This window comes from Rhodnius prolixus, unplaced genomic scaffold (genome assembly GCF_049639745.1).
Source record: "Rhodnius prolixus isolate KJV_2025 unplaced genomic scaffold, Rpr scaffold_3, whole genome shotgun sequence".
NCBI classification, from domain to species: Eukaryota; Metazoa; Arthropoda; class Insecta; order Hemiptera; family Reduviidae; genus Rhodnius; species Rhodnius prolixus.
Genome location: NW_027411603.1, coordinates 31,906,835 through 31,932,920, shown reverse-complemented (window position 1 = coordinate 31,932,920; position 26,086 = coordinate 31,906,835). Strand labels below are relative to the sequence as shown.

Below are 26,086 nucleotides of genomic sequence, written 5' to 3'. Positions count from 1 at the left end.
TATTGAATGTACATTATAAAGGGGAATGTTATGCCCCCTAAGGCTCGAACCGTCGTATCAGACATACTTGTTAAACATATGTAAACATGTTACAGCTTAGTCAGCAAACTAAGGCCCCTTAAAAGGTAAGAATCTGCATAATGTTGAAGGATCATTATAAACAATATGGGAAAGAAAAGTCGAGATTGCAACACAGCATCAGCCTGAGGCAACTTCTCAAATTCCACTTGGCACAATTTGTTGGATATATGCATAAATAGTTTAATTTTAAGGCACTTCAACTTCTTCGTGCACTATCAGCCTGCAGAACAGAGTATCATCAATGTTATTTCTGTACAGGAGCTGCAGAGGCTACTGCGAAGAAAACATCTAAGATTATCATGCGTAAATCTTATTACATTATCTGATTTGCGGGTGCTAATAAGCTAGTTGTTATTGTGTCCTACCACTAACTCTACAACCCAAAAAAAAATACGTATTAGATATATTAAACGTTCTAAAGTTACCTGGATGTAGAGTCTCCTAAATAATGAGCATAAGGAACCAACTAAAAATTAATATTATGAACTAAATCAAGCAAATCATAGATCTTCGCCATCCCTTAGTTTACAAGAGAGTTCTAGAGCGTGAGTTAGAAATTCTTCCAACCAGGTGAAGTTGGTAGACATAGCATCGGTTCAGCTTCCTAGGATTTCGAATAAACCTAGAGAGTACTTTTAACTTACCGGATGCAACAACCTTAGAAAAGAAGACTCTTGGAAGTCAAGGAATCTGGTGCTAGCAAAAAGCGTAACAGTATTATCTAAAGTGACGGATAGTTTTATTACACTAATTAGACTGGAAACGCAGATTGGTGTCTCGGTCCAGACCGGAAGCGAATCCATTATCTGCTAAAATTAAGCAGAGACGTCTCAGAAAGGTGAAGAATCGCCCATGGTGGAGAAACCTCCATCCCGATGCTCTTTTAAATTCCAATGATTCACTTCCGTTCTTCTAATCTGATAGGATACACGGATAACACGGGTTGAGGTGTTACAGTATCTACTAAGCCCCCTTGCTTCGTCAGCATGCTTATTCACAGCACACTAGAGTCCCGGAGGAAGAGATTTAAGCTAAAGTTGAGTTTTTTTTATAAAAAAAAAAAAAGTTTTATTCATTGAATCCCAATTTACAGGTTTTCAAAAACTTAAAAACTTCTCTTAAACCTTCATCAATACCGGCTAATGAGAACTCCACATGTAGTTAGGTACATCTAATTTACGTTCAATGGTACATACGTACCATCCCGTATTATCCCGAAAAAATACAGAAGATAATTGACTACATACGCGGTAACAATAGTCATTAAATGAAAGGAAAAAATCATATTTCTACAATAATAATTCCACAGCCCTATGGACACGTATTTTTCGTGTTCAATGTCAGTGTAAAGAAGAATACCAAAATAAGAAATAATAAATACAGACTGCCTTGAAATGAAGTGGCCACAACCTGTTGAAAGTTAATATAGAATGATTGCTCGGTCAGAGATAAGCTGGAAGGCAATAAACATAAATACCCTATTATCTACTTCCCTAAAGAGAGTTCGATTATTTCCATACTAGTTTAGTTTAAATAGTACTTTATTTATACGAAAGAAAATAAATACAAAAACTGATATATAAAAATAAGTACAATAGGCATGGCTAGACCGTCTGCCGGAGTTTGTCTTAAGTACAATATCATAAGTAGACACAAAAATAAAATTACTATTTGCAATTGAAGCAAAGTAATATGTAAATTTAAGTAAAAAAAAAAAAAAAAGATATCTACAATAATGTAATAAGTAAAATATAAATTAGGAAACTTCTACACAAAAAACAAAGAAAATACAGATATAAAAAATATATAGAAAAGGAAATGAATAAGATCACATAAAAATAAAAAGAGACAAAAGAAAGAAAGAAAAAAAAAAAATTATTAAATTCTCTGAATTATACTGCCTAAAGAAGTGTACATTCCTTATGTGAAGAGTACATACGATATTTAGTTTGACAATCTTAAATTTCTTATGCCCCAAATATGACGAGCAAATTTAAGCAATAACCGATCTGATGTGGAAAACAATTCAACAATAAATCTACCAGAAATGAGATCAGAGCCGAAGAACCTTTTTCGCGAGTCAACAAATGCTGGACATTCCCCAAGAAAGTGATAAAGAGTCTCAGGCTGCCGAAGATTACACACCTGGCAATACTCCTTGTCCGAATCCCTCTCCATCCACGGGACTCTATTTAAATTTAAGAGCTCCCCTTTGAGTTTAAACCACAAACTCAGATCAGATAAATTAAAACAAGTCACTGAGTTCAACCCGCAATGAGTACCGAAATCTTCCTTGTTTTCTATTAAAGCTCGATACAACAGATACTTATCAGAATTTCTAGCACGCTCAAGAAATTCTTTCCTATAAAAACGTGTTAAAGTAGAAATTAATGAGCCTAGTTGCTTTGACCATTCGGATTTATCCTGGATTGATGAGTCAAAGTGTACACCATGCAATTGGGATAAACTAATCCACGAAGAAAACCATGATAATTTACGCCTAATTACTTCCATGGCCACTATCTTAGGCAAGCGATAGTCAGGTAATTCAAGCAAATTAAGACAATAACCTATATTAAGTTTCAATGTGAAGAGAAAAACCGGATCTAGGGAAGTTTCGATATGCAGCATATAGTTGGGAGTGCAGGCAGGAAGAGAGAACAACTTTTTAAGAAAGTATCTTTGAAATTTCTCCAACAATTCATATTGTTCATGCCCCCACACTTGAGCACCATAACATGCTACTGCCCGAGATACAGTCTTATAAATTTGATATTTGACCCGCAATGGCGCATCATTCACCGAAATCACATTGGCCCACGTGGTATTAATACCAAGTTTGGCAACTGAGATTTTCCTCTTAAAATGTTCATAGAAGGAGAGCCGACTGGACAGTGTGATTCCCAAATAATTGTAGGTTTTTACGATCTCAATTTTTTGACCCCCATATCTCCAGCACTCACGAGATCCCAATCGACCACCTCTACGGAAAACTAGGATCTTAGATTTACTAAGGTTAATGTGTAGGTTCCATTGCTTACAGTATGTTTCCAAAATATTTATATTTCTCTGTAAGAGAAGCGGGTTATCCGCCATTAGGACGACATCGTCAGCATACAATAGTACCTTCACCTTAGTGGTTCCTAGTCGGACTCCACCCTCTAACACTGGGGGCAAATCATCTAGAAATATAGAAAACAAAAGAGGACTGAGGACACAACCCTGTCTAACCCCAGTACCAACAGAGAAAAACTCAGACACCCCGTCCTTGCTTCTGACCGCCGATTCCGATCTCGAATACAGAGCTTGGAGAGCCGAGATGAGCTTGGATGAGATCCCAATATTAAAAAGTATTTCCATACTATCCGCGCAGTTGTCTACAATTTCAACAATATTGTTTATTATAGGTTTCTATTAAAGGTGATTTACAGTCAAGATTTTAGCTACTCTTCAGTCTGGTGAACTGAAAACAATGAACATTATTTCATCGTTTCGAATGTTCTATACATCAGATTTATTTGCCCATTTTCAGCTACTTTTTTTCTCGAAATCTATTATTATCGATCAGAGTTGTTGCAAAAACATTCTTGTAAACGAGGATTTGCCCTATATTTTGAAGAAAATTTGGGAATTTTATCTTTTATAGAAAAAGAGAAAAAAAAAAAATGGTCAAAGTTGGGTGTTTTTCAACGTTACGCTTTTACGTGCACTTTTTGACGACCAACCCTTATACAACTATCTTATCGGACAGTTTTAATTAACTGAGATAAGTCACTTAAAATATGTATTTTAGGTTAATTGTAAAATTATATTGTAGTATGTTGTTCTAAATTCAAAATATCAGTAGAATAAAATAAATTAACTTCCAAATAGTACTTATTAATACCCGCACACTAGACTTAAAAGAACAGAACTGAACAGACGCTATTGACTACTTAAAAGACTCTTAGACGATAGATCAAAACTCTAGACAACAAAAGAATAATTTATACTTCTATTTTGAAACCCATCTGGGCGTATGGACAGAGCTGTGGGGTTCAACCAAACGTTCCAATCTCTTCAATTTAAAATACTTCGAACTATTGTAAACGCTCCATTTTATGTCTCCAACCTGACTATACACACTGACCTTAACATTCCTTTTGTCACACAAGTTGCTGAAACAAGATACAGAAAACTCCACTTCAACCAGCAATCTCATATAAATCCTCTAGCTCAAAATCTTTCTTCTAGAATTCTTCCTGAAGACCCAAAAGACGTCTTAAAAGATTTCGTGATCTCCTCCCAAGTGAAGAGAGTGACTAACCGTCTAATGTTTGGGAGTGTTACCACTGGATAACTTCTCCAGTCGTTACCTTATCATTTGTTACTCTATTGTTATCACTGTTACTTATAGCGCTAACGCGCTGATTAAATAAACACAAAAAAAAATTGTTTAATGTTGGTATAAAATGACGAAATGGTTTTGGATATAAAAATTACAGTTTAAAGTCGCGGCTTTTATATCAAAACAAGAGTTCATTTCAGTTTATTTAAGCTGTAATCAAATGTTTAAATCATTAGTTTTAAAAATAGATCTGCCATAGATATGGCCCAAAATTGTATTGTGACCTGTGATTCTTGGGTTAAGTACTTGACCAATCAATTGCAATCCATTAATCTAATATATAAAATTTATTCATTATTAAGGTTTTCAGAATAAAATATATTACACTTCCTTCGCCCAGAAGTGTTCAAGTAAACCGTTTTATATAACAGCCGTTTCTACAAATACTTTGTACGCAATTAGGAACTCATATATTAAAGTGAATAAATCATTTTTTAGATTAGGGACTATGTATTAGTCAATATTTAGCATTTCACTCATCGAAATTCATCTTAAGTGTAAAGTGTATTGAACTCGCAAAGCACAAGTTAAGAGTAAAACAGTTTACGTTTTCCAAGTATTATTTTGCTTCTGTTGAATGAATTCTGTGTTAAGAAAAAGAAAAAAACCGACGACATCTACTCATAGATGTGTCAAACAAACTAAAGTTTCTGAAGTCCACTTCAAAAGTATAAAAGAATCGATAAAAAGGTTAGTTCTGTGACACGCTTGAAAAAGTCTCAAATAGAAGAAAACAATCCAACATCAAGTGCAAGCAACTTCTGCCCTAAAAGTGTGGTTAAAAGATATTTCCCTAAGGTGCCCTTCATCGACTGAATATTCACTTTGTGGTTTTAGAGAGAGTACGTATAGCCCACATATAAGAGGGTTGTACACCCTCTTCATCATTCTGATGGAATCTATCATACCGTTCTTCTCATCACATTATACTACTACCACCACATCGCCGACGAAGCCATACAATGCAAGGTTGGCCCCCCCGTGTATAAATAACGTTTTATGATACTATAACCCATCGGCCATGTTCACCACATGAACTAAGTTCTTTATTTTTGAAATTCAGTCAACAAAGAACTCTAGTTTGGGAAATCATGTCACTGCCATTGAAATAATGGACTTTCTTGGCTTAAGGACAACTTGGAAGAGCAAGATAATAAAACCCCAATTAAAAGAAAATAACATAAAATAAAGGAAAGGGTGAGGAACGCCATCAACACTCAAAATACTAAAGATGAACAAAATAACTTTATTTTACAATCAAAACAAGAACACCAAAAGATACAAATACGGGTCTAGACCTAAAATATAGTTGATAAGTCTTACAGTTCTTTTCGTTTGTTTTACAATTGCAACACAAACTCATTTGTTCAACAATAATTGACACTGGCACCTGATCTAACACAAAACGAAACAAATTTTCCCATTTTGTTTTCTTCTTTAAGACACAAAGGATGGCATGGAGCCTGGTTATTAAGTCCTGACCACGTGCTAACTAACGCTGAACTCCTTCGTATAGTCTTAGCAACAATCCTTATAAGAAGCCCCAGGGCAACTGGCTCAAAACTCCCAGGCACAAGCTGGAGACCCCTCTCCTACCCATTCATCCAGTTCTGCCAACTGTAGACGGGCGGAGTGACCAGATTCAACTGTCAAATTACAAACGAGGGGCCGCACATCTGATCGAACAACCAATGTTTGAATTCTTCGCTATAGAACTCTAATTCGCGGTTTCAACCAACAACAATGTTCGAATTCTTCAATAAAGAAGTTTTAGTTCGTGAAATAAACCAAATGCAATGACAATAAATGATGAATAAACCAACACGAAAAAGTATACTCAACTACAATTCATTTAAACTTATGTATAAAATACTTTAATAAGGCTAAACAACAGAACCAGCGGATGGCAAATTTTCTTTCCTGATGTTACTTACGTGGTGTAGAAATTTACAACGAGATAACCTTTAAGTGAAGATGAAGTTTAAAACAACAAAGCAACATCTGATTGATTGCTTTTGATAAAGCTTTATTCTTTTGAGAGAGACTAAGAGAAATATCGTATGAATGAATCCACTTTTTCTAATTCAGGGGACCTCAAAAATAGATATTTGAGGTGAGAACACAATATTTCAAATTTGAACGATAACAAATACCTTCTCTTGCTTTAGTAGACAAAGTAAAATAAACAAGAACTCTGTAAATCAATAAAACATCAAGTAAAACTTTGCCTAATGCAAATTTCCAAATTGAAATAGCGGCAAGAATATCTTGAAAGTCAAAGTGATATCAAGTTTAAAGTATGCTGCCATGTTCTCGTAATGATAATTGTGCATTAACAAAAAGGGTTAGCTGAACTGTAGGAAGAAGAATCTACCCTTCGCTTGGCAAAGCAGCCTTTAGTAGTACCATTAAGGTTAATTATACGCTACTAACTTAAGTAATAAGAGGCTTTAATTAAGCTTACCGCTACAAAGATATGCGATGTGCTTTTAGTAAATGGTACCAATGTAATTCACTACTTGTGGTTATGCAACTTTATGCAGTTTTGTTTTGCAGTTTGCATTGTAAGAGAAAGTAACATTCATAAATTTAAATACGTCAAATTCATTTAATTAAAATTAACATATGTATATAATTGATATCAAACATTGGTCAAAAGAAAACTAACTTCCACTTTCTAGATGGATAACTCAATTACAGATGAATCAAATTTATGTTAAGGCACCGCCTGAAATCTAATGTTAATGAAATTTAGTCGAAAAAAATGTTGACCTTTTTTTCCTAATGCCCTGCTTACTTGATCTTTAGGTCTTACTTATCTTTCTGTTATTGAAGCATAATTAATAACAATCGAGTAGAAGCATCGATATTATAAATTGTTGTTGCGTTTATTATTTAAAAAATAGGAATCGAATAAATCTTACTAGATACACCTGAAGGCCCACCTGTTTTTAATTGTAGCCTGCTTTTGACTAGTCATTGTAACCAATAATTGTTAGTAATTGAAGTCAAAATAACTTAGTAACCATAAAACACACAATGAATGTAATCGCCAACTTGAACTGAATTTGGAAATTTTAAATTTTCAAAAGTTGATCAATAGAGGGTGTCGCACAAAATAAGTTGTTGCGCATGATCTAATAATTCTATAAATATAAAGGAATCCCCCTCCCAAGATTTCTGTCGTTATTTATCTAAAATGTGGGTACTTCATATGAACAATTTATTGCACAATAACTCTTTAAAATAAAGGCTAACAACACTTTTTTTTGGCAACAACTCTAGAGAATCAAAATTCGCACTATTATTTTTGCTACACCCAACAAGATCTTACATATTAAAAAATTGTGTTCCTTGCTTGGAAGCGGTTTTAGAACGTACCTTTCAACTTATTCCAAAAATACCTTAATTAGGACTAATCACAGAATCAGCGGATAGCATCTCCTGATGTACGTCGTGTAGAAATTCGCAATGAGATAAGCTTAAAATGAAGATGAAGCTTAAAACAACAACAAAGTATTACCTGAAACTTCTAACAATCATTCCCAAATCAATCAAAACAAACATAATTTTCTAAAAAAACACTTTTCCAGACTCAAACGAATATTTCCTTCAGAAAATTACAGTACACTGACGCCATGACTTAGTTATTACCAAAAATGGTTTCGTAAATTTCTTAAACATTTATTTCAATAGAAACATTACTAATGGTTTGTTTTTTCTTTAGTAATTACAGTTTCTTAATGCGTTTTACCTCGCTACCTCGCTCTTAGATCGTTAAGCATGCTGTAAACGCCCCATACCTTATTCCAGTGGGTAGAGGCAATTCCTGTTTACCTAGATTACATTAGATAGGATTCTGTGAAGGTTGACAAGAAAGCCTGCTCACTACAATCCAAAGGGTTATTGCGAGACTCGTTTAATTAAGCTTAGAAGTCTTAGGATGAGCTGCTTATTGGTAAAGATTCAAGCTTTGCGCTTATCTCTTCTCCGAAGAATTCAAATACAATCAATTAGCGATTCACAAAGGCTCAGTACATGCAGTGCTGCCGTACATGATTATTCAAAAATTTGGTAATACTTAGTCCGCAATAACCAGTTCTATCTATATTTGCAGAACAAAATAGATATGTTTATTTTCATTTGAGGAATTTCTCTTTTTAATTAAGTGATTTGAGAGTACATGATTGATTAACAAAATAATAATTAATCTCAAAACATAAATAAATTAAAGAAAACAAGATTTCCTACTTTCTAGCCTGAATAGATTTTTTGGTGGTTTTTATCAATTTATTATTGATGTCAAAACTTTTCCGTTTTAATTATTTAAATTCCAGTTAGAGGAGCAATTTTTTGATTTTTTTTTTATTCAACAATTAGTTTGATTCATTTATTTTCAGTTTGTACGCTGCTGTATTTTGTTTGAAGTTTAATCTTCACATTACATTTTATGGTGTATATTTATTTAAGGTATTTTTAATCATTTTTTGATTTATTTAATATTTCCAATGAATATTTATTTACTAAAGTTGTTTGTAAAATTAGTGTAACTTTGTTTATTAACTTCTTTCTGTAATAAGGTTTACTGAAATTCAGTTCATTATCCATATTATGACAAAATAATCTAGTCAGTTTAACAATTACTGAAAGAAAAATACAGATTTATTATTAGATGATTGAACTATAATTATGGATTCATTTTTAGTCGTGAACATGAGCATTTAAAAATAAAAACTAAAGTACAAAAAGAAATTTAAAATAAAATAAAAAATGCTTCAGCAAGGAATTTATTGAATGCGTGAAGTTACAAGCTATGCCACTAGATTGTGCGCAATTGCATTTTTCCACGTTTACTGGTAGAAATTCTTGTAAACTTTCTAGTCCCTGTTACGTTTGTGTATTACATTTTTTTATTAATTATGAGTAATATTTTGGATAATTAACATGCTTAAGATCAAATCTCTGCCACAAATTATATCTAAAAACTACATTAGTTCTAAATTTTAGATTATTTTAAGGATTCAGGTCAATCTTGAATGGAAGAATGATAAAATCATTCAAGGAATGATAGCCCTGGTCTTTGCTTGGTAACAGGATGTATTGTGATCGTGTCAGACATCCGATTTTGCTTTTTCAGCTGAGATATCCGTTGAGAGGATTTCTCAGCCCACAAAAGTTGTTTTTACTAATTGGTCTAAATGTGTGAAATGTCTGTCTGAGGATATGTTTAGCATATCTCAAAAATGGAAAATTTCAGGAGTTCAAATATGATTTAGGTGTCAATACACCGAACAATTTCACGTATTCAAGGGACATTAAAGCGGATATTTCCAGAGAAATACTTAAAAGCGGAACTCTTTACGATTTCAGTACCTAATAAAACAGTAGCAGAAAGTAAAAAATTTTCTTACTAAATTGTTGTCGTTAAATAATTGCAAATAATTAAGTTCAATAACAGTAAGCCAGGAATTATTATTATTATTATTATTATTATTATAAATATGTATCGGTTACAACTGCCATATGGCTGTTGTTGTCATGTGGTGGTATAAATGACCCTGGAATTACTTGGCTTGGCTAATAGAGGTGCCCACGTGAATTGGAGCCGAACTGACCACCAAACTATGCGCTCCTTGTCATTACTAAACATAATCCTCTTATATTTAATGATGATATTTTTTTAAAATACCAATCTTCAAAATACACTTGGTGCACTTTATAAAATGCATCTCAATGGATATATTGTCATTTCTGGCAGTCCTTGGTAAAAGACTCCAGGAAATATTTCTTTCTAGGCAATTTGATTTTACTACCATCTGCTGGCTGAAGTCATAATTGGGACACATTTGGGGAAAGATTGCTTATTTATTGATGCTCGTCGGGTTGAGCAACCTTACTTATTGATCTTCGTCGATATAAGAAAAGTGCAGATCTACTGAATTCAGCATTTACATTTTACTCCTTTAAATGAAAACCTTTGAGTTTAGAGATGCTTATCTTTAATTAAGCTACTCTAGATCACTTAAAAAAATACATGACCTTTATTAAACTTGTTATCAGTTTAGATTTGGATTCAAAAAAAATGTTAAAAAATCCTCTCCTCGGAAATTGTATTCAATGATTTTATTTAGTCTCTCAGAATTTCTCAAAAGTAATTTATGCGCTTTGTTTAGTGCAATTCACCAAAACGAGCACTATTAACAGGTGGTGCTGCTTATTTCAGGATGCTTCTGCAGAGAGAGAAAAACACAAAAGAACCTCAAATAAGATATTTCTAGCAAAAACATAATTTCGAAATTCTATTCTGCAGTTGAGAAAGAGAAAAATTATATCAGGAACTGTTTTACATCAAAATTTTGTATCGTATAATCTAGAATAAAAATAGGTATTACTTTTAGATGAAGTGTTGTGAAATTCACGGATATCAAAAGGTAAACATTAGAACTACGATGTCACTATTTCAGTGATCTTTTGATTTCAGTTACAACAATCCTTGGAAATTAGAAAACAAATGTTTGTAGATTTTTATAAATCAGAACCATTAAACCAATAAAAAAGTAAATAGAAATAATAAAATAAAAATACTGAATAAATACAAATTTGTATAAAATATAAATTTGGTTAATAGTTTAAAATAAGAAATTTTAGAATTAAATCTTTTCTTTTTAATGCTTTCATTATGAAAATTCCGTGAAGCTTAGGAATTCTTTAGGAAATGGTTCTTTTATCTGAAGCTGTACCTTGAAATTTTGAATTTTGGGTAATGAATTTACTATTCCTTTCTTTTATCAACCATTCTCTTGTCATTAATCAAGATTTTCTATTTATACCAAGCTTTTACTAACCAGTTCCAATGGGCCGTCCTTCACTGGAACAATGCGTCCGTCTAGAAACGAGTCACATAGTAAGAGTGTGGGAGTAGCATACTTTCAAAACTCTTTAATAGTTTACACGTTTTCAAACATTTCTTTACCAACACGGTTAGGTTATATATTTCTTCAACAGATTCTCTCAATGAATATAATAATATCTACAAATAATTAAATGATTTCTATCATTTTATCACTATCTTATCTTGTGTGATTAAGAGTTTTTAGTAAAAATATTGTAACGAAGTTGACCTGGGCGGAGAAGAAAGGCCTAGGTTGTTCTAGAGGTTGAACGACCAAAGTCAGTAACAGGCCGCCACTGCATAAACAAAAGGGGCGGTATCTACTTGTGGCAGAAAAGAAAGGCCTAGATTGTTCTAGGGGTTAAGCGACTAAAGCCGGTAACAGGCCACCACTGTGTAGACAAAAGGGCCGGTCTTTATTGAACTAGAAAGGAAAGGGCTAGATTGTTCAAGGAGTTAGTGACCTGTGTAAAAGCCAGCTAAGAGAAAGGCCTCAGTTGGGGTGGTGGCATATGTGTTTCCCAGCCTGTGATTGACAGGTGAGAGGGAGACAGACGGAGTTGGAGAGAGACGGAGAATGGGAGGAGGCGGCTCACAGCTGAGGTGGTGGCAGTATGTTTTCTCCAGCCAATGAACATCAGGAGGGCGTGGAAACTTATGCTCAGAGAGTTGGAGGAGGGCAGTCCCAGTTGGAGGGAGGCACGCAGTTAAAAGGAGGCAGACACAGCTGGAGAAGTCAGTTTTTCAATCTAGTCTTCAATCGAGTGTTAATCGAGTTTCAAGCAAGTTTTAAGGAGTTATTAGAGTTTATAGTTATTAGTCAAGTTTATGAGTTAGTCTTGGAGAGTCAGTGTTGCGGAGTGCTTCAGTGGTAGCTAGTTGGGCACTTAGTCAGTTGATGAGTAGAGCTGTGTTAGTGTAGCTGAGACTAGTGCAATTCGGTGCAGTGCGGACCAGTGGTCAGTCGGGGAACAGTTTTGTGGCGTTACGAAGTGAGTAAGTAACAGTAAACTGTTGTGACTGTTGTAAATGGTGACTGTAATGAATAGCGTTAGTTGCTTGTAAATGTTAATGTGAGTAATGTTAACGTGTTAATAAATCAGGTTATTACTTACAACTTTAGCGAGTTTTATTATTTATCAAACCCACATATTATTAAAATAACTAGTGGCAGGCACTAGTTGTATAAGTGAAGTTTTCTTAGTAAAAGGACAAGAAAAACTTTACATTGGTGTCAGAAGTGGGATATAGTAAAACCGCTAGACGAGTAAGTGCTGATACTATTAGTTCGTGTGAATTGCTGAAAAGTTTTGGAAGGCAGACTAGTGGTATATGCCAGTGAGTACTAGGAAGCAGAACATGGAAGAGTTAATGACACTGATGAGGGAGATGATGGAAGACATGAGAAAGGGCCAAGATGAGATGAACAAGCGCCAAGATGAGATGAACAAGCGCTTAGATGAAAGAAACAAGGGCCAGGAAAAGATGAAAGAAGAACTAACAAGGGATATAACCAGGCAAATAAGTAGGATGCAAGAAGAAATGAAGAATGAAATAGGTAAAGTCCAAGAAGAAGACGAAGGCGGCAAGGATGATGCAGGTAGTGGAGATAGCAGGTCGCAATGTATATGTGAATGTGACCAGATTAAGGGAGGACGTAGCCGGGTAGAACTTCAGGAAGCTGCGTGGGAAGAAGAAAGCATAAAAGCGCTAGAAAACTGCAGCGGACAGGAAGAGCAAGACCAAGGTAAGAGTACCATTATTGTTCAACCAGGAGTGGAATGGAGCCCTGAAGCGACCAGGGAGGAACAACTTCTGGGTGAGGACACGGGGTCTGTGCTCAAGTGTCAGGAGGAAGCGGTCCGGAAAGTGGTCCCCAGCAGTCGGGACGTACCGAGCTACTGTGCCCAGCGGAATTCGCTCGCCATTGAAATGGGTATTTTGTCGCGAGACCGGAAAAGTGTGGACAGGAAAGAAGAGGAGCTGTCGGGAATTCACGAAGATATCACCGGGAGCCATCCTGCAGTGAAGAGGGCAAGGGCCAAGCAGAGGCGGCGGTTCTCTTTGGTAGGCTACCACGAGAACGGTGTAGACTGGGCTAGTCGGTGCACCGAGTGGGTAGCGAGAAAGGGAACTAGCCGAGAAACCAACGGCGCCCTGAGGCAGGACAAGATTGGGTTACCGCTCAAAAGGATAGCCAGCGATATGGCAGGACCTTCTCCTGATTACAGAAGAAGAATGCGCTGTAATCTGGTTGTGAAGGACCACTTCAGCAAGTGGGCAGAGGCCCACGACTTCGCAGGTCAGGACTCGTCACCGGCAGCTGCAGCATCGACGGTCTACCAGATCCTCGGCGTCAGGAGAAAAAGGACAAGGTCGACGCCGCTACACCCTCACTCTGACGGCATGGTGGAGCGAAGCTACAGGACTCTAGGAGGCCATCAGAGGACTTTGAGGAAAGATCAACAGGAGGACTGGGCTAAGTACACACCTCCCATGACGTTGGCGAACCGATCGGCAGTTCAGGAGACCACTGGCCGGACACCTGCTAGCGTTGTGTTCGGTAGGGAGCTTCCACTACCCAGTGACGTTTTATTTGGCAGCCTGGAAGCGGAAGAGTCGGATGTGGATAGCTGTGCTGCGAAACTTCGCCGTAAGTTGAGAGCTGTACGTGAAGGGGTGCGCGGCAGGAGGAGACTGGACAGCGACCGGACGAGGATATCGTGTGACAGGCGGGTCATTGGAAGAACTTTCCAGAGAGATGAAAAAGTGTGGTCATTTAAACGTGTCCGCAAAAAGGGAAAACCTCCTAGGTTGCTGGGTAGGATCTTACACCACTGTCTCACTGCTCAACGACCTGGTGTTCGAGATCCAACCTACGCCCAGATCCAAGATGAAGGTGGTGCACTTGGACCAATTGCTGCCGCACGTCACGAAGGAGACTTCTGTTCGGGACGAGGGGGGCAGTGTAACGAAGTTGACCTGGGCGGAGAAGAAAGGCCTAGGTTGTTCTAGAGGTTGAACGACCAAAGTCAGTAACAGGCCGCCACTGCATAAACAAAAGGGGCGGTATCTACTTGTGGCAGAAAAGAAAGGCCTAGATTGTTCTAGGGGTTAAGCGACTAAAGCCGGTAACAGGCCACCACTGTGTAGACAAAAGGGCCGGTCTTTATTGAACTAGAAAGGAAAGGGCTAGATTGTTCAAGGAGTTAGTGACCTGTGTAAAAGCCAGCTAAGAGAAAGGCCTCAGTTGGGGTGGTGGCATATGTGTTTCCCAGCCTGTGATTGACAGGTGAGAGGGAGACAGACGGAGTTGGAGAGAGACGGAGAATGGGAGGAGGCGGCTCACAGCTGAGGTGGTGGCAGTATGTTTTCTCCAGCCAATGAACATCAGGAGGGCGTGGAAACTTATGCTCAGAGAGTTGGAGGAGGGCAGTCCCAGTTGGAGGGAGGCACGCAGTTAAAAGGAGGCAGACACAGCTGGAGAAGTCAGTTTTTCAATCTAGTCTTCAATCGAGTGTTAATCGAGTTTCAAGCAAGTTTTAAGGAGTTATTAGAGTTTATAGTTATTAGTCAAGTTTATGAGTTAGTCTTGGAGAGTCAGTGTTGCGGAGTGCTTCAGTGGTAGCTAGTTGGGCACTTAGTCAGTTGATGAGTAGAGCTGTGTTAGTGTAGCTGAGACTAGTGCAATTCGGTGCAGTGCGGACCAGTGGTCAGTCGGGGAACAGTTTTGTGGCGTTACGAAGTGAGTAAGTAACAGTAAACTGTTGTGACTGTTGTAAATGGTGACTGTAATGAATAGCGTTAGTTGCTTGTAAATGTTAATGTGAGTAATGTTAACGTGTTAATAAATCAGGTTATTACTTACAACTTTAGCGAGTTTTATTATTTATCAAACCCACATATTATTAAAATAACTAGTGGCAGGCACTAGTTGTATAAGTGAAGTTTTCTTAGTAAAAGGACAAGAAAAACTTTACAATATTTTATGCTTGAGTGTTCCTTAATATGAATATAAATTAAAAGATTAGGATGTTCGGAAATGGCTAGAGCTAGTTGTCGTTCAAAAAATCATTTAATTGGTGCTTTAAGTTTCGGGTGACATTCATGTACTTTATCAGGAGCTTGTTGGAAGTTACATAACTACTCACAAGAAGCTTCTGATGAAGGGCATCTATGATTTTTCTGAAACGTAGCACCAATTAAATGAATCCTTCCCCTACTAACTAATTTAAGGCTTACAAAATTATGCACCGAACAAAATTTAATATTACATTTCTATCAGTCGAAATCGGTTAACCAAAAGCAACATATTGTGGAATCGATTTTTTACCCCCTATTTTTGGGGTAATTTCTTGAAAATGATTGAGCTGTTTTTTGCTATTAGCTCAGTGATGAGTGTATTGTATTATTAGATTTCCTCTACTTATGAGCTTCTTACTGTCCAGTGTACTGGTGAGAGAAAGTTGTCTCTGTACCGAGAGAACACCTTCCATAAGCTGATGGTGCCCAAAAAAAGAAGCTATTCGATTGTTCTTGAGAAGCCCTTTCCAATCGTATACGATCTCTGAATTTGGTTTTGGCTTTTCGACGCGTATAGGCCGACATTATACAGGGTGTTCATTTTAAGACGGCTCAAATGCATTTCATGCTTAAATGGTTGATCTGAGCGAAAAATGGTAGAGGAAAAATTTGTTGCCCGTCACCTCTAGTTTCAGAATATGTGACTTAATTTTAGATTCCTGCACGCATACGCGGCTGACGCGCGATCAAAAGTGAGGGTTTGCAGTTGACCCCCATTTTCATATACATAAAAAGTATAAAAAGTTATGAAAGAAACCGGAAACCGCAATTTGATTTCTTCAAAATTAAAGGTGCTAGACCATTTCAAAATCTGGTATTTATTAATCATATTTCAATTTTTTAACTAAGAATCAAATTTTAAGAATCAAACTTATTCCATAATTTATCAACTTCTGAAGCATGTACTGTGCCTTCAAAGGTGCTTCCTCAGATACAGAGAGCAGTTGATAACCTCCAGGCTAACCTGGCTTGCGACTCAGAGGAGCCTGAAATTAGAGGTGACGGGCAACAAATTTTTCCTCTACCATTTTTCGCTCAGATCAACCATTTAGGCATGAAATGCATTTGAGCCGTCTTAAAATGAACACCCTGTATATTTTTGATAAAAATTTTTTATTCGAACACCTTATTATATTCACTGTCACTATTTTACACTAATGTTTTATATACAATCGATAGATTGTGACGACAGCTGACGATTAAAACTTAAACGAACATCGTAGCTTCTCCGAATCAAAAGTTATACCATTTGCAAATCTCGAGACGCAGCAAAATGATCTCAAAATGGCGGCGCTTCACTCTCCACCGCGCGCGATGCGTCACAGTCCTCGCTTATCGTAATGAATTCTTTGATCCTTTAGCTATCCAGTGGTCTAATTTAATTTTGGATGTAGACGGATAGATTCGAAACTATAACGCCAAACTGTATCCCCCGATTTTGTTATCGTTAGGTTTTTTGGATTGCCTCCATATTTTTTTTTTTTTTTTTTTTTTTTTTTTTTTTTTTTTTTTTTTTTTTTTTTTTTTTTTTTTTTTTTTTTTACTTTATTTCTGCAACTGTACATATATACAACAAGCAAAATTGATGTGTGAATAATGTACATATAAATAAATATATATACAAATTGGCATGAGCGATGTGAACGGCGACCATCCAGTGATGGGAGCCGCTAGTTCGCCAAGAAGGCAATCTTACACAGCAGCCATCCTAGGAGGCCGCCGTTCTGCACTTAAATGATCGCGCGGCCACCTCCGCTTTAGTCTTCGATGAGGATTTGAAGGAAGTGTTCTTGAGGATAGGTCACGGATTAGGGGATTAAAATGGAAGGATAGTTTGGAATGAAATTTTGTGTAGCGGGATTGGGCTAGGTCAGAGACAAATGGTATGTTTAAATCGGAATGGATAGTATGGTTGGAGACATAGAAAGGAGCATTGAGGATGGTTCTCAGGATTTTGGATTGTAGGGTTTGAAGACGGTTAAGGTTGGATCGTTTAGCAGTACCGTAAAGTTCAATTCCGTATGTCCATATTGGGGCTATCAGGGCAGTGTAGAGTCTCTTTTTGTTCAGTAAAGTAAGTTTAGAGCGTTTGTCAAGTAGTCGTTTTAACATTTTGTACCTGAAGTTGCAGTCAGTTCGTTTGAGTCTAGTATGAGGGTTCCACGTTAGTCGTTTGTCTAGATGTAGGCCAAGGTATCGTACTTGGTTCGCAGGGGGGATAGGAATGTTATTCAGGTAAAGAGAAGGGAGTGTTTCTTTGTTTAGGGTGAAGACTACATGTTTAGATTTGGGTTCATTTACCTTAATCCTCCATTGCCGAAGCCAGGGTTCGAGGATGTGAAGATGGGATTGCAGGGTTCGTGTTGCCACGACAGGATCTATGTTTGGTGAAAGGATTGCCGTGTCATCGGCATAGGTAAGGGTGATAGTGTTTGGGTGAGTTGGTAGGTCAGCCGTAAATAGTGTGTAGAGGAGGGGAGCAAGAATGCTTCCCTGAGGAACTCCTGCAAGAATGGGATAAATAGGAGAGGATGAGGCACCTTGGACTACTTGGAAGAAAGATTGCCTCCATAAGATAGCAAATTTAAAGACATATTCACGTCAAAAACAAAAAAAAACAAAAACACTGTACTGCACATCATTCGAAATATTACATTAGTAGACAAATTATTTTTTAAAAAAATATTACGTCATTTTTCTTAATATTAAATTTACACATTCTGGGATTTTTCGTATTTGAGTTACTTTGGATACTCCTGTCAGCTTTTATATCAAAACTTTTTGGCAATCAAAATGGACTTTATAAGTGAATACACATAATGAGAAGTATGCATATTGTAACAGCTACATTCTTTCTTACAAAAAGTGGGTAAAAAAGCGAAGAAAGAAAAAACATTTCTTTAATTTCACTAACAGATTACTTAGGCGTGTAACTGTACCAGTTTCCTGTCTAAAACTAAGCTTCTAAGGGCAAAAGAACTTCCTGCCCTGTAGGGTTGATGTAGGAAAAGGGCAATGCTTTGACACTTGTCAGAGAGTTCCCTGCCTCTAAACTTGATAAACCAACCGACAATGGAACCGTCCTGTTCTCTTGGAACAATTGGTCACCTGTCACAGTTTGTGCTCTGTCTCACACACTGTGTGTCACCATTAGCAGCGCTCCCTCGACCAATCTAATGATTTGCGAGAGTATGCTGCACCCTCTATCACCAATCCAACTAACTGGCGCACGTCATACTGTTGGCAAAACTTTGTGTCCTACTGATTATTTTCTCGCCTCAGTTTACACCAACTCTCAACCAACAATAATACTTTGCTTTTTATAATTTGTTTTCATTTTAATAGTTTTCTGTTATTGTTTTTTCTTTCAATAAATAATTGTTAGTTCGCTATTAAAAAAAGAGGAAGTATTGTGACATTTAGCATAAAGCTTAGAGAATGGTCTTTGCTAGTTAATCTCAAAAATGAAATATCGCAAGAAGCCCGAAAATATTATATTAACTTAGCTGTCAAGATTTCGTAAAAATTATTATTATTATTTTTATTAATTTATTAGTTAAGTTAGACCAGCGCTAGACGCACTATTAGTAACAATGATTATAACTGACACCACTACAAACTCCACTAATTGAGGGGAGAAGTTACCCTCACGGTAACACTCCCTAAGTCATCTCTAGGATTAGCTCCTCTCCTCAGAAGAGAGGAAATCGCGAAACTACTGGCGTTTTAATCGTCTGGGAGGATGATCTGGATGGTGATGAGATGATAAATGGCGGACAAGTGGATTGAAATGAGGCTGTAAGTTCTGATGAAAGTTTTATAGCGATTTCGAGCAACTAGGACTTATAAACGGAATTTCCAGGTCTGTGTGGATAGTTAAATTTGAATCGTAAAATGGAGCGTTAACGATAGTGCGGAGAATTTTAGACTGAAGCGATTGAATTCGTTGAAGATTGGAGCGTTTCGTTGAACCCCACTGTTCAATACCGGCCGATTTTAGTACAGAAAGTGTATATCAGTCGTTTGTTAGTAAGTGAAAGATTTGATCGTAGGTCTAGTAGTCTTTTAAGTACTCTATAACGCCTGTTAACTTCAGTTCGTTTAAGACGTATGTGCGGGTTCTAAGTCAGTCTTTTGTCTAAATACTACCCAAGATAGCGGACAACATTGGCAGGAGGAATTGGAATTGAGTCATAGAAGATCGGAGGAAGAGTGATGCGGCGGAGAGTAAAAGTAATGTTTTGAGATTTGGTTTCAAATTTTATTATTAATAATTATTTTTTTAAAGATTTTGTTTACAAAATAAATTACGCATAAAATATACATAGCAAAGGCGTCAGCCGTCTGCCAGAATTCACTGTAGGATCTTTCAAGCCAATATTTTGAAATTGTTTGGCTTTTAGTACACTAAGTAAATCACTCTTTCAGTCAGGAGTTAATTAATAATTGAAAGTAATATTTTTTTCAGAAAATTAATTATATATGTTAATTATTAAAATCTGGTTTTTCCTAAATAAAATTAATAATTTTTTTTAATTCAATAAAATAATAAGAATGAGTGATAAAGAATTTAAATAGGTGAATCAATAAAATATTTATCATTTCTTCTGACTGGGAAGTAACGTCCTCTTCAAGAACTCAAGATTAATTAAAAAAGTGCCATTAATTTTAAAACAGCTTCTCGCTTCGCTCATTTCATTCCTTATTAAATTATCACCTTTTTAAGTGATACCGAGGGAGGTAGAGCTAAGTGCAGCATCCTGCTTTAATTTCATCTCCCTACCTCACATTTCATCTCGCAGGTTCTTCTTACATTAACTTTACCAACTTACTTCCATCAATCTGTCGCACCTTCAGTTCTACTGTAAGCAAAATTAATGATTTTTTTTTCAATGTTTCAAGAGATCTCCGCCGCCCAAAATTAGTCCTTCTCAAAAAACTTTAGCGTATATCCAGAAAATTTTAGCTCACCAACATACACTGGCTGAAATTCTGCTTGTTGGACAGAGTTACAAAATAAAACACATCTCTGAGGTACTTTCAAGTTTTGAGTTCTTAAATCTATTGATATTCAATAGAATAATGGCTTTGATGGAAGTTCTTTACTCGGTTTTTGTTCGGATCTCTTCTATTGGTAGACTTAATGCAAACAGATTTTGCGCTACTAAAGTTGAAGTTGGATTAAATGTTGAACTTGCGCAGTTTCTCAAATCTTCATCTCTTAATCTCTGGCTCATTGTGCTCATACGGGCACTCAGGTGGGTTTTAAAGAGAGAATCCGCCGAAAATATAAAAGTATTCCCATAATGTGCTACAATAAAAAATGAAATTTTAAGGAGAACTTGATACAACTTTCAGGAAAATCCAGATCTAAGACTCTTACTTCTGAATCATTTGAAACATTATCTTTTAATCTAAAATTTGGGCGTAAGTTTAGATCGGTTAAGGTTCCTTTAAGGTTGACAATGTATTCTAGTCACTGTTACTCAGAAGATCTGCTGAGCCACTCCTTAGTTGGAGCGCCCCGCAAGTCTTGTTCGTTTAATAAGATTAAAGAGTCTAAAGCTTGAAGACTCGAGATTCTCTACTCAAAACTACCCAACTCTCAGCTTACACGCCCTTCACATAAGAAATCGTACAAATTGTCGTTTACCCACTACCACACATGTAGTGCCGTCAACTTTTTTATCCTGACAAACCTGTAACGGCTATTTGTAGGCAGGGCCATAAGGATGTATGTTTGTTGGTTTTTTATTTTTGGATCAATGCTGCAGTAACCCGCAAAGATGCTTGTGCTCGTCCAAATGTTCTCTCGGGTTTGTTGGCGTAATGCCTCAGTAAACTCACGCGTGTGGCTTGTAATGGAAGCATCTCTGCCCTGAGGTTATTATCTAGCTTTGTTACGACTGTTTTCCATGCTCTGTTAGCTACTTCAGCATTTTGCTTTGCTGTAAGTGGCTCAGATCCTTTTTATAATCTCATGGTACCATCCTGTGACAGGCAGATTACCTCAGCTTTTGTACTCTCATATAATATGTATCAACACTCATCATCAGAATGCTCGCCCAAACAGTCTAACGCTGCCCTGAATTAACTTAGTAATATTTGAACAGCAGTAGAGCCCTGGATACCTGTTAAAATCCAGGGACTCTATTTCTAGATTCTAATATTAATTTTCCTTTTCTTCTAATTTGTTTTTAACAAATTGTGTCCAATTTTTTGTAGGCTTACCAAGATATCTTGCCTCCAATCAAACGGAGTACACCCAATCTTCCTTCTACTTTTGTCTTAGAGCACTTCTGAAGTATTTCAACCCATTACTCTAGTCTTTACCATGAGATATCTTCAAAAATCCCCGTACACTCCTTCATCCAAAACCATTTGCTTTAAGTCGCCTCCGCTCTAGATTTTGTGATCCTAATCCACTCTGCCAAAGATCTTTCCATTCCCAACAGACTCATAAGAATTAAACGTGTCCTGGCCTAACTTTCTCCTCTAACTGCAGGTTTTGCTCTCCTTTTCCACTGCATAAAATTCCTTGTCCCAACCTAAACGTCCCTAAACTACTTTTTTAAATGAAGGTTGTAATATTATTGTATTAGAAATTTTTTATTTTTGTAAATATTGTAAATATTTTGAAATAAAGTTGTTATCTGACTACAAATCTAGACTTAATTTGAAGAACTGCGAAAAGATTTGCACAGTGCAGTTTATAACTGCAACGCTTGTTGGTAACAATGTCATCTTTAAGATCTTTCTTGCGGAGCTTGTCAATTTCTTAACATTGCTGTGGAAACGCACCTAATTTCAAAGCTTTTATCAAATAAAACAGTGAAATCCATTTTTAAGGAATATTATTAAATATCTTATAATTAATTTTAGTTCTGCCCTGACGTTTATCATTTTTAATTCAGGTTATCATTAAATGTTTCATGAACTGAACTTAAAATTGTAAATTTGATAAATTTATAAAAAAATGTTTATAAAGTAAATGAACTATGAAATTAGATTGGAGTGAAGAGTACAATGAGAAGGTTTGAATATCAAGGAACACTGGGATGATGACAAGAGGGTGCGAGACAATGTGAGTTTGGTGGCCACACAACCTGGTCCCGGACAGCTAACAATGTGAAGACCCTCGAAGAGAGGAAGTCTACCTAGTGTGTCCCACAAATTGGGGAGTACAGCCATCTCTCTAGATCATGCTATTCACACCCTAACATTTATACTCGACCATATTCACTAAACTTTAGCTCTTTAAAGAGCAGACCAACTGTTTAAACGATGAGCTGCTAAATAAGCAAACGCACTTTTTTTATAATAGTACTTGATAGAATGGGAATCTTCCTATACCATAACCCTCCAAGTTGGACCCTCCAGAGATTTGTATGAAATCGTACTTATTGTGCTACTGTTGGAAGAAAATTCTTTATTTTTAAGACCATTATTCACAGATAATTTATTGGATCCAGGGGACTTGAAAAGATCGAAACCCTTTTTTTAACTTCTTGTATTCCTTTCTAAACTTGGAAAATGTAATTAAAACTTAGCTGGTTCCAGCATTTTTAGTAAAGATTCTTAATTATTGCATTGTTTCTGCAATCGTTAAAAAACGGTCCAATTATTTTGCTAGGTTTAGTGAAAGAAGATCTTGTATAAAAATATATATTACTTACACTTAAAGGAAAAATCATGCCTCCCATCTTCATGAATCAAACTTCTGTACCAAATGTGGACAAAGTACGCTACCTTGGACAGCACCTAGATAAACGGTTGACATGGAATCCCCTTACTAGACTGAAAAGACAAGAAACTAACCAACGCTACAAAACTTCTCGCCAGACTACTTGACAAACGATCTAAACTCAACCTACAAAACAAAAGACTCTTATACCTGCTGCTACTGCGACCTATTTGGTCATACGGCATCGAAGTATGTGGGATCGACAAAGCGTTCCAACTCTCTACGCCTCCAGACATTGCAGTAAAAAATACTTCGAAAACTTCTTAACGCTCCGTTCTACGTATCTAACCTCACTATCCATAATGACCTCAAAATCCCTTTCATTAGAAATCTTGCTACCACTCGTTTCTTCAAATTTCATTCCTCTACAGCAGCTCATCCTAACCCTCTAATCAAAAAACTATCTTCTTCTGCAATACCAGGCGATTCTCCAAGAAGATTGAAGAGAAGATGGCCTCGCAATATGTCCCCGGACATATCTCCAAGGGATATAATTGAGTGACACTGCTTGGTGCCTCCTCCAATCGTACATTTTCATCGTTATTTTTTAAACATGTACCACATTTTCTTGTTGCAGTTGTAAATTTAATAAAAGATTCAAAAAAATCATACCAACAAAATGAGAAAAATAATTGTTTTGATTGAAACCTTCGTATTCTGTGCAGACTGCAAGCTTTGATAGAACCCTTGGCAAATGAGCAGCCATTTCGATAGAATGTTTGCCTTTGTTAAGCAGTATCATATTGTTGAGATTATCGTTGTGTTTTCCGTCCAGTAATCGTCGTAATCTGTTGTCCAAAGTCTACGTTAGATAGTGATTAACCCTTTTCTCTGTGAGTGGTGTTTGGTTGAAGTTGAAAGTCAAGTATGAAGTATCTTTTAAGTTAATGTGTGTAAACCTCTATTTATTTTTTTCTCCATTCTTTGTAACACTACTAGATAACATCAAGCGGCTTTTTAACTAGTTGTAATGTTGTTTACATGACTCAAAAGGATGGTAGAGTTGTCAGTAAATGACGCTGTTAAAATTGTCGCAGTTAGAGTGATAAGCCATCGGTGTAGATTGGAGTGTCGGCAAAATCAAAGACTTCACAGCCATAGAACATCTTAAGGAAAATGAAAAGGAAGTACCCATTAAGACTTGAACTGATTGCAAACCTATCTAGTGACCACTCGCGCCGATCTAGACAAGGCAGATAAATATTTATTTAACTATACATATAATACTTGAGAAGTTATTTTTTTTTAACTGCAATTGTTTTTTCAGCTGCAGTACATTTCTGCAACAAGTGTAGCTGATACAATAGGATACATGAGTAGCCCGATCATAAATTTCTTGGCAATGCAGTAAATTGGGGACTTGAGGGTTAGCATGTGAGGAGATTATGGAGTGGAATTTAGCGTAGCGGGTTGTAACTTCAGGAACATAAAGAACGGAGATTTCGGCGCATGGTTGTGATAAAAACAATGTAAGAAATATTAGCGTTTCGATGGAGAGTTTTTTTCATTAAAAGATTTGGATTCTGCAGATATTGGAAGCTTTGGTTAGACTCCTAGGTTCCATTTCGCAAGTTCGAATAGGTTTGAGTATAGATAAGTGGTTTGTTAAATAAAAGTTTAAATCGTCTTTTTAGTTATTTTCGTTTAAGTCAAGTATGTGGATTCCAGGTTAGGCGCTTGTCCACGATGAGTCCTTCGTACAATCTGTTGTTGGATGAGGAGTGTAGATTTACAAAGTTAGAGTTGAATTCCAGTTCCAAGGTCTACAACATCCAGCACCGTTATCTTATAAATAAATACTGTTAAAAGTTTTAATTAAAGGAAAAATTAAAGATCGCAAAGCTAGACATCGAGACCTTAAATAAATGTGTCTGCATTTAATTAATGTTGCATCACAGCCGCCCATCTTTTTGCAGAGCTATTTAGATCAATAATCGTGAAGGATCGCTCTGCTAGGTGGAGGGAATCAGTTTCTACACCATATCTAGTCAATCGACTAATTAGTGCTCAATGTCGATTACTGAAAATTATAGAGATATTGTTTAATTCAATAAATAAAAGACAATGATAAAATAATATGGAGTAACACTCACGCTCAGTTTTCATAAGTCATTACACGAAATTAAAAGTTCTTGAAACTTACAAGTGTTGATAAAAAGCTGTCAGCTTCGATGTTATATCACAATATAACATCATTTTAAACAGGGTGAACCAGTAAGTATTGTCCATAGGCCTACTGTGTGAAGTACATCAAAAGTGGAGTTCAATGACGTATTGGCCAACTTCATATTTTCTACTGTTCTTGAGTGACGTCACTTTAATTTTTTTTTCTAAAATCATTACTTTTTTCCAATAAAAATGTTATTACTCAGAAAGTTTTAGTCCGAATTCAATTCTGATGACACGCTTAGAAAGTCAGATAAATTTTCTACAAATTGACACCATTTCAAAGCATAAGTCATTCTCCAAACAGCCTCAATCTTCCTCCGAATACTGGAAAAATAAAAGTAATCGCAATTTTTTAAGAAAACTCATTAGGCCCTTATATGATCATTATCAGACCTAGGTGGTGGCACTTTTTATAAAAGTTTCCTTGTCTAATGGGCTTTCAAACGGTATATCATTTTCCAGGATTCCTTCTATCTTTGTACAAGAAATTTCGTTTGTTTTACAAGAAAACGTGTTTACGAGCACTCAAGCGTGTTAGTTATCAAGTCAATTCATTGAAAACTCTTTTAGATGCATCAGTAGTCAATTTTTAAGAAAATTGTCTTAAAATAAGGAAGTCAAATGTTACAAATTGCACTTTAAAAATTTACTTCTGATCTCTCTGAAATATTTGAGAAAATGTTAGGAAATATTTTAAACAAGTGCTATTTTTTTTTATCTCAGTAAACAT

At 36.3% G+C, this 26,086-nt stretch overlaps 1 protein-coding gene across 3 annotated transcripts in view; it reads right to left on the bottom strand.

Moving 5' to 3' along the window:
- Window positions 1-26,086, bottom strand: part of spri (Src homology 2 domain-containing protein sprint) — a 577,619-nt gene that overhangs the window by 536,007 nt on the left and 15,526 nt on the right. The window contains exon 1 of one of the 3 annotated variants that reach the window (XM_074124867.1): window positions 7,414-7,463. The exons of 1 other annotated variant lie outside the window; for it this stretch is intronic. In XM_074124867.1, the coding sequence (XP_073980968.1) occupies window positions 7,414-7,448 (35 nt within the window). In that variant the 5' untranslated portion in view covers window positions 7,449-7,463. Of the gene's footprint in view, window positions 1-6,932; window positions 6,948-7,413; window positions 7,464-26,086 lie in introns of those variants that run through there. One more of the 3 variants, XM_074124870.1, reaches the window with a different exon arrangement.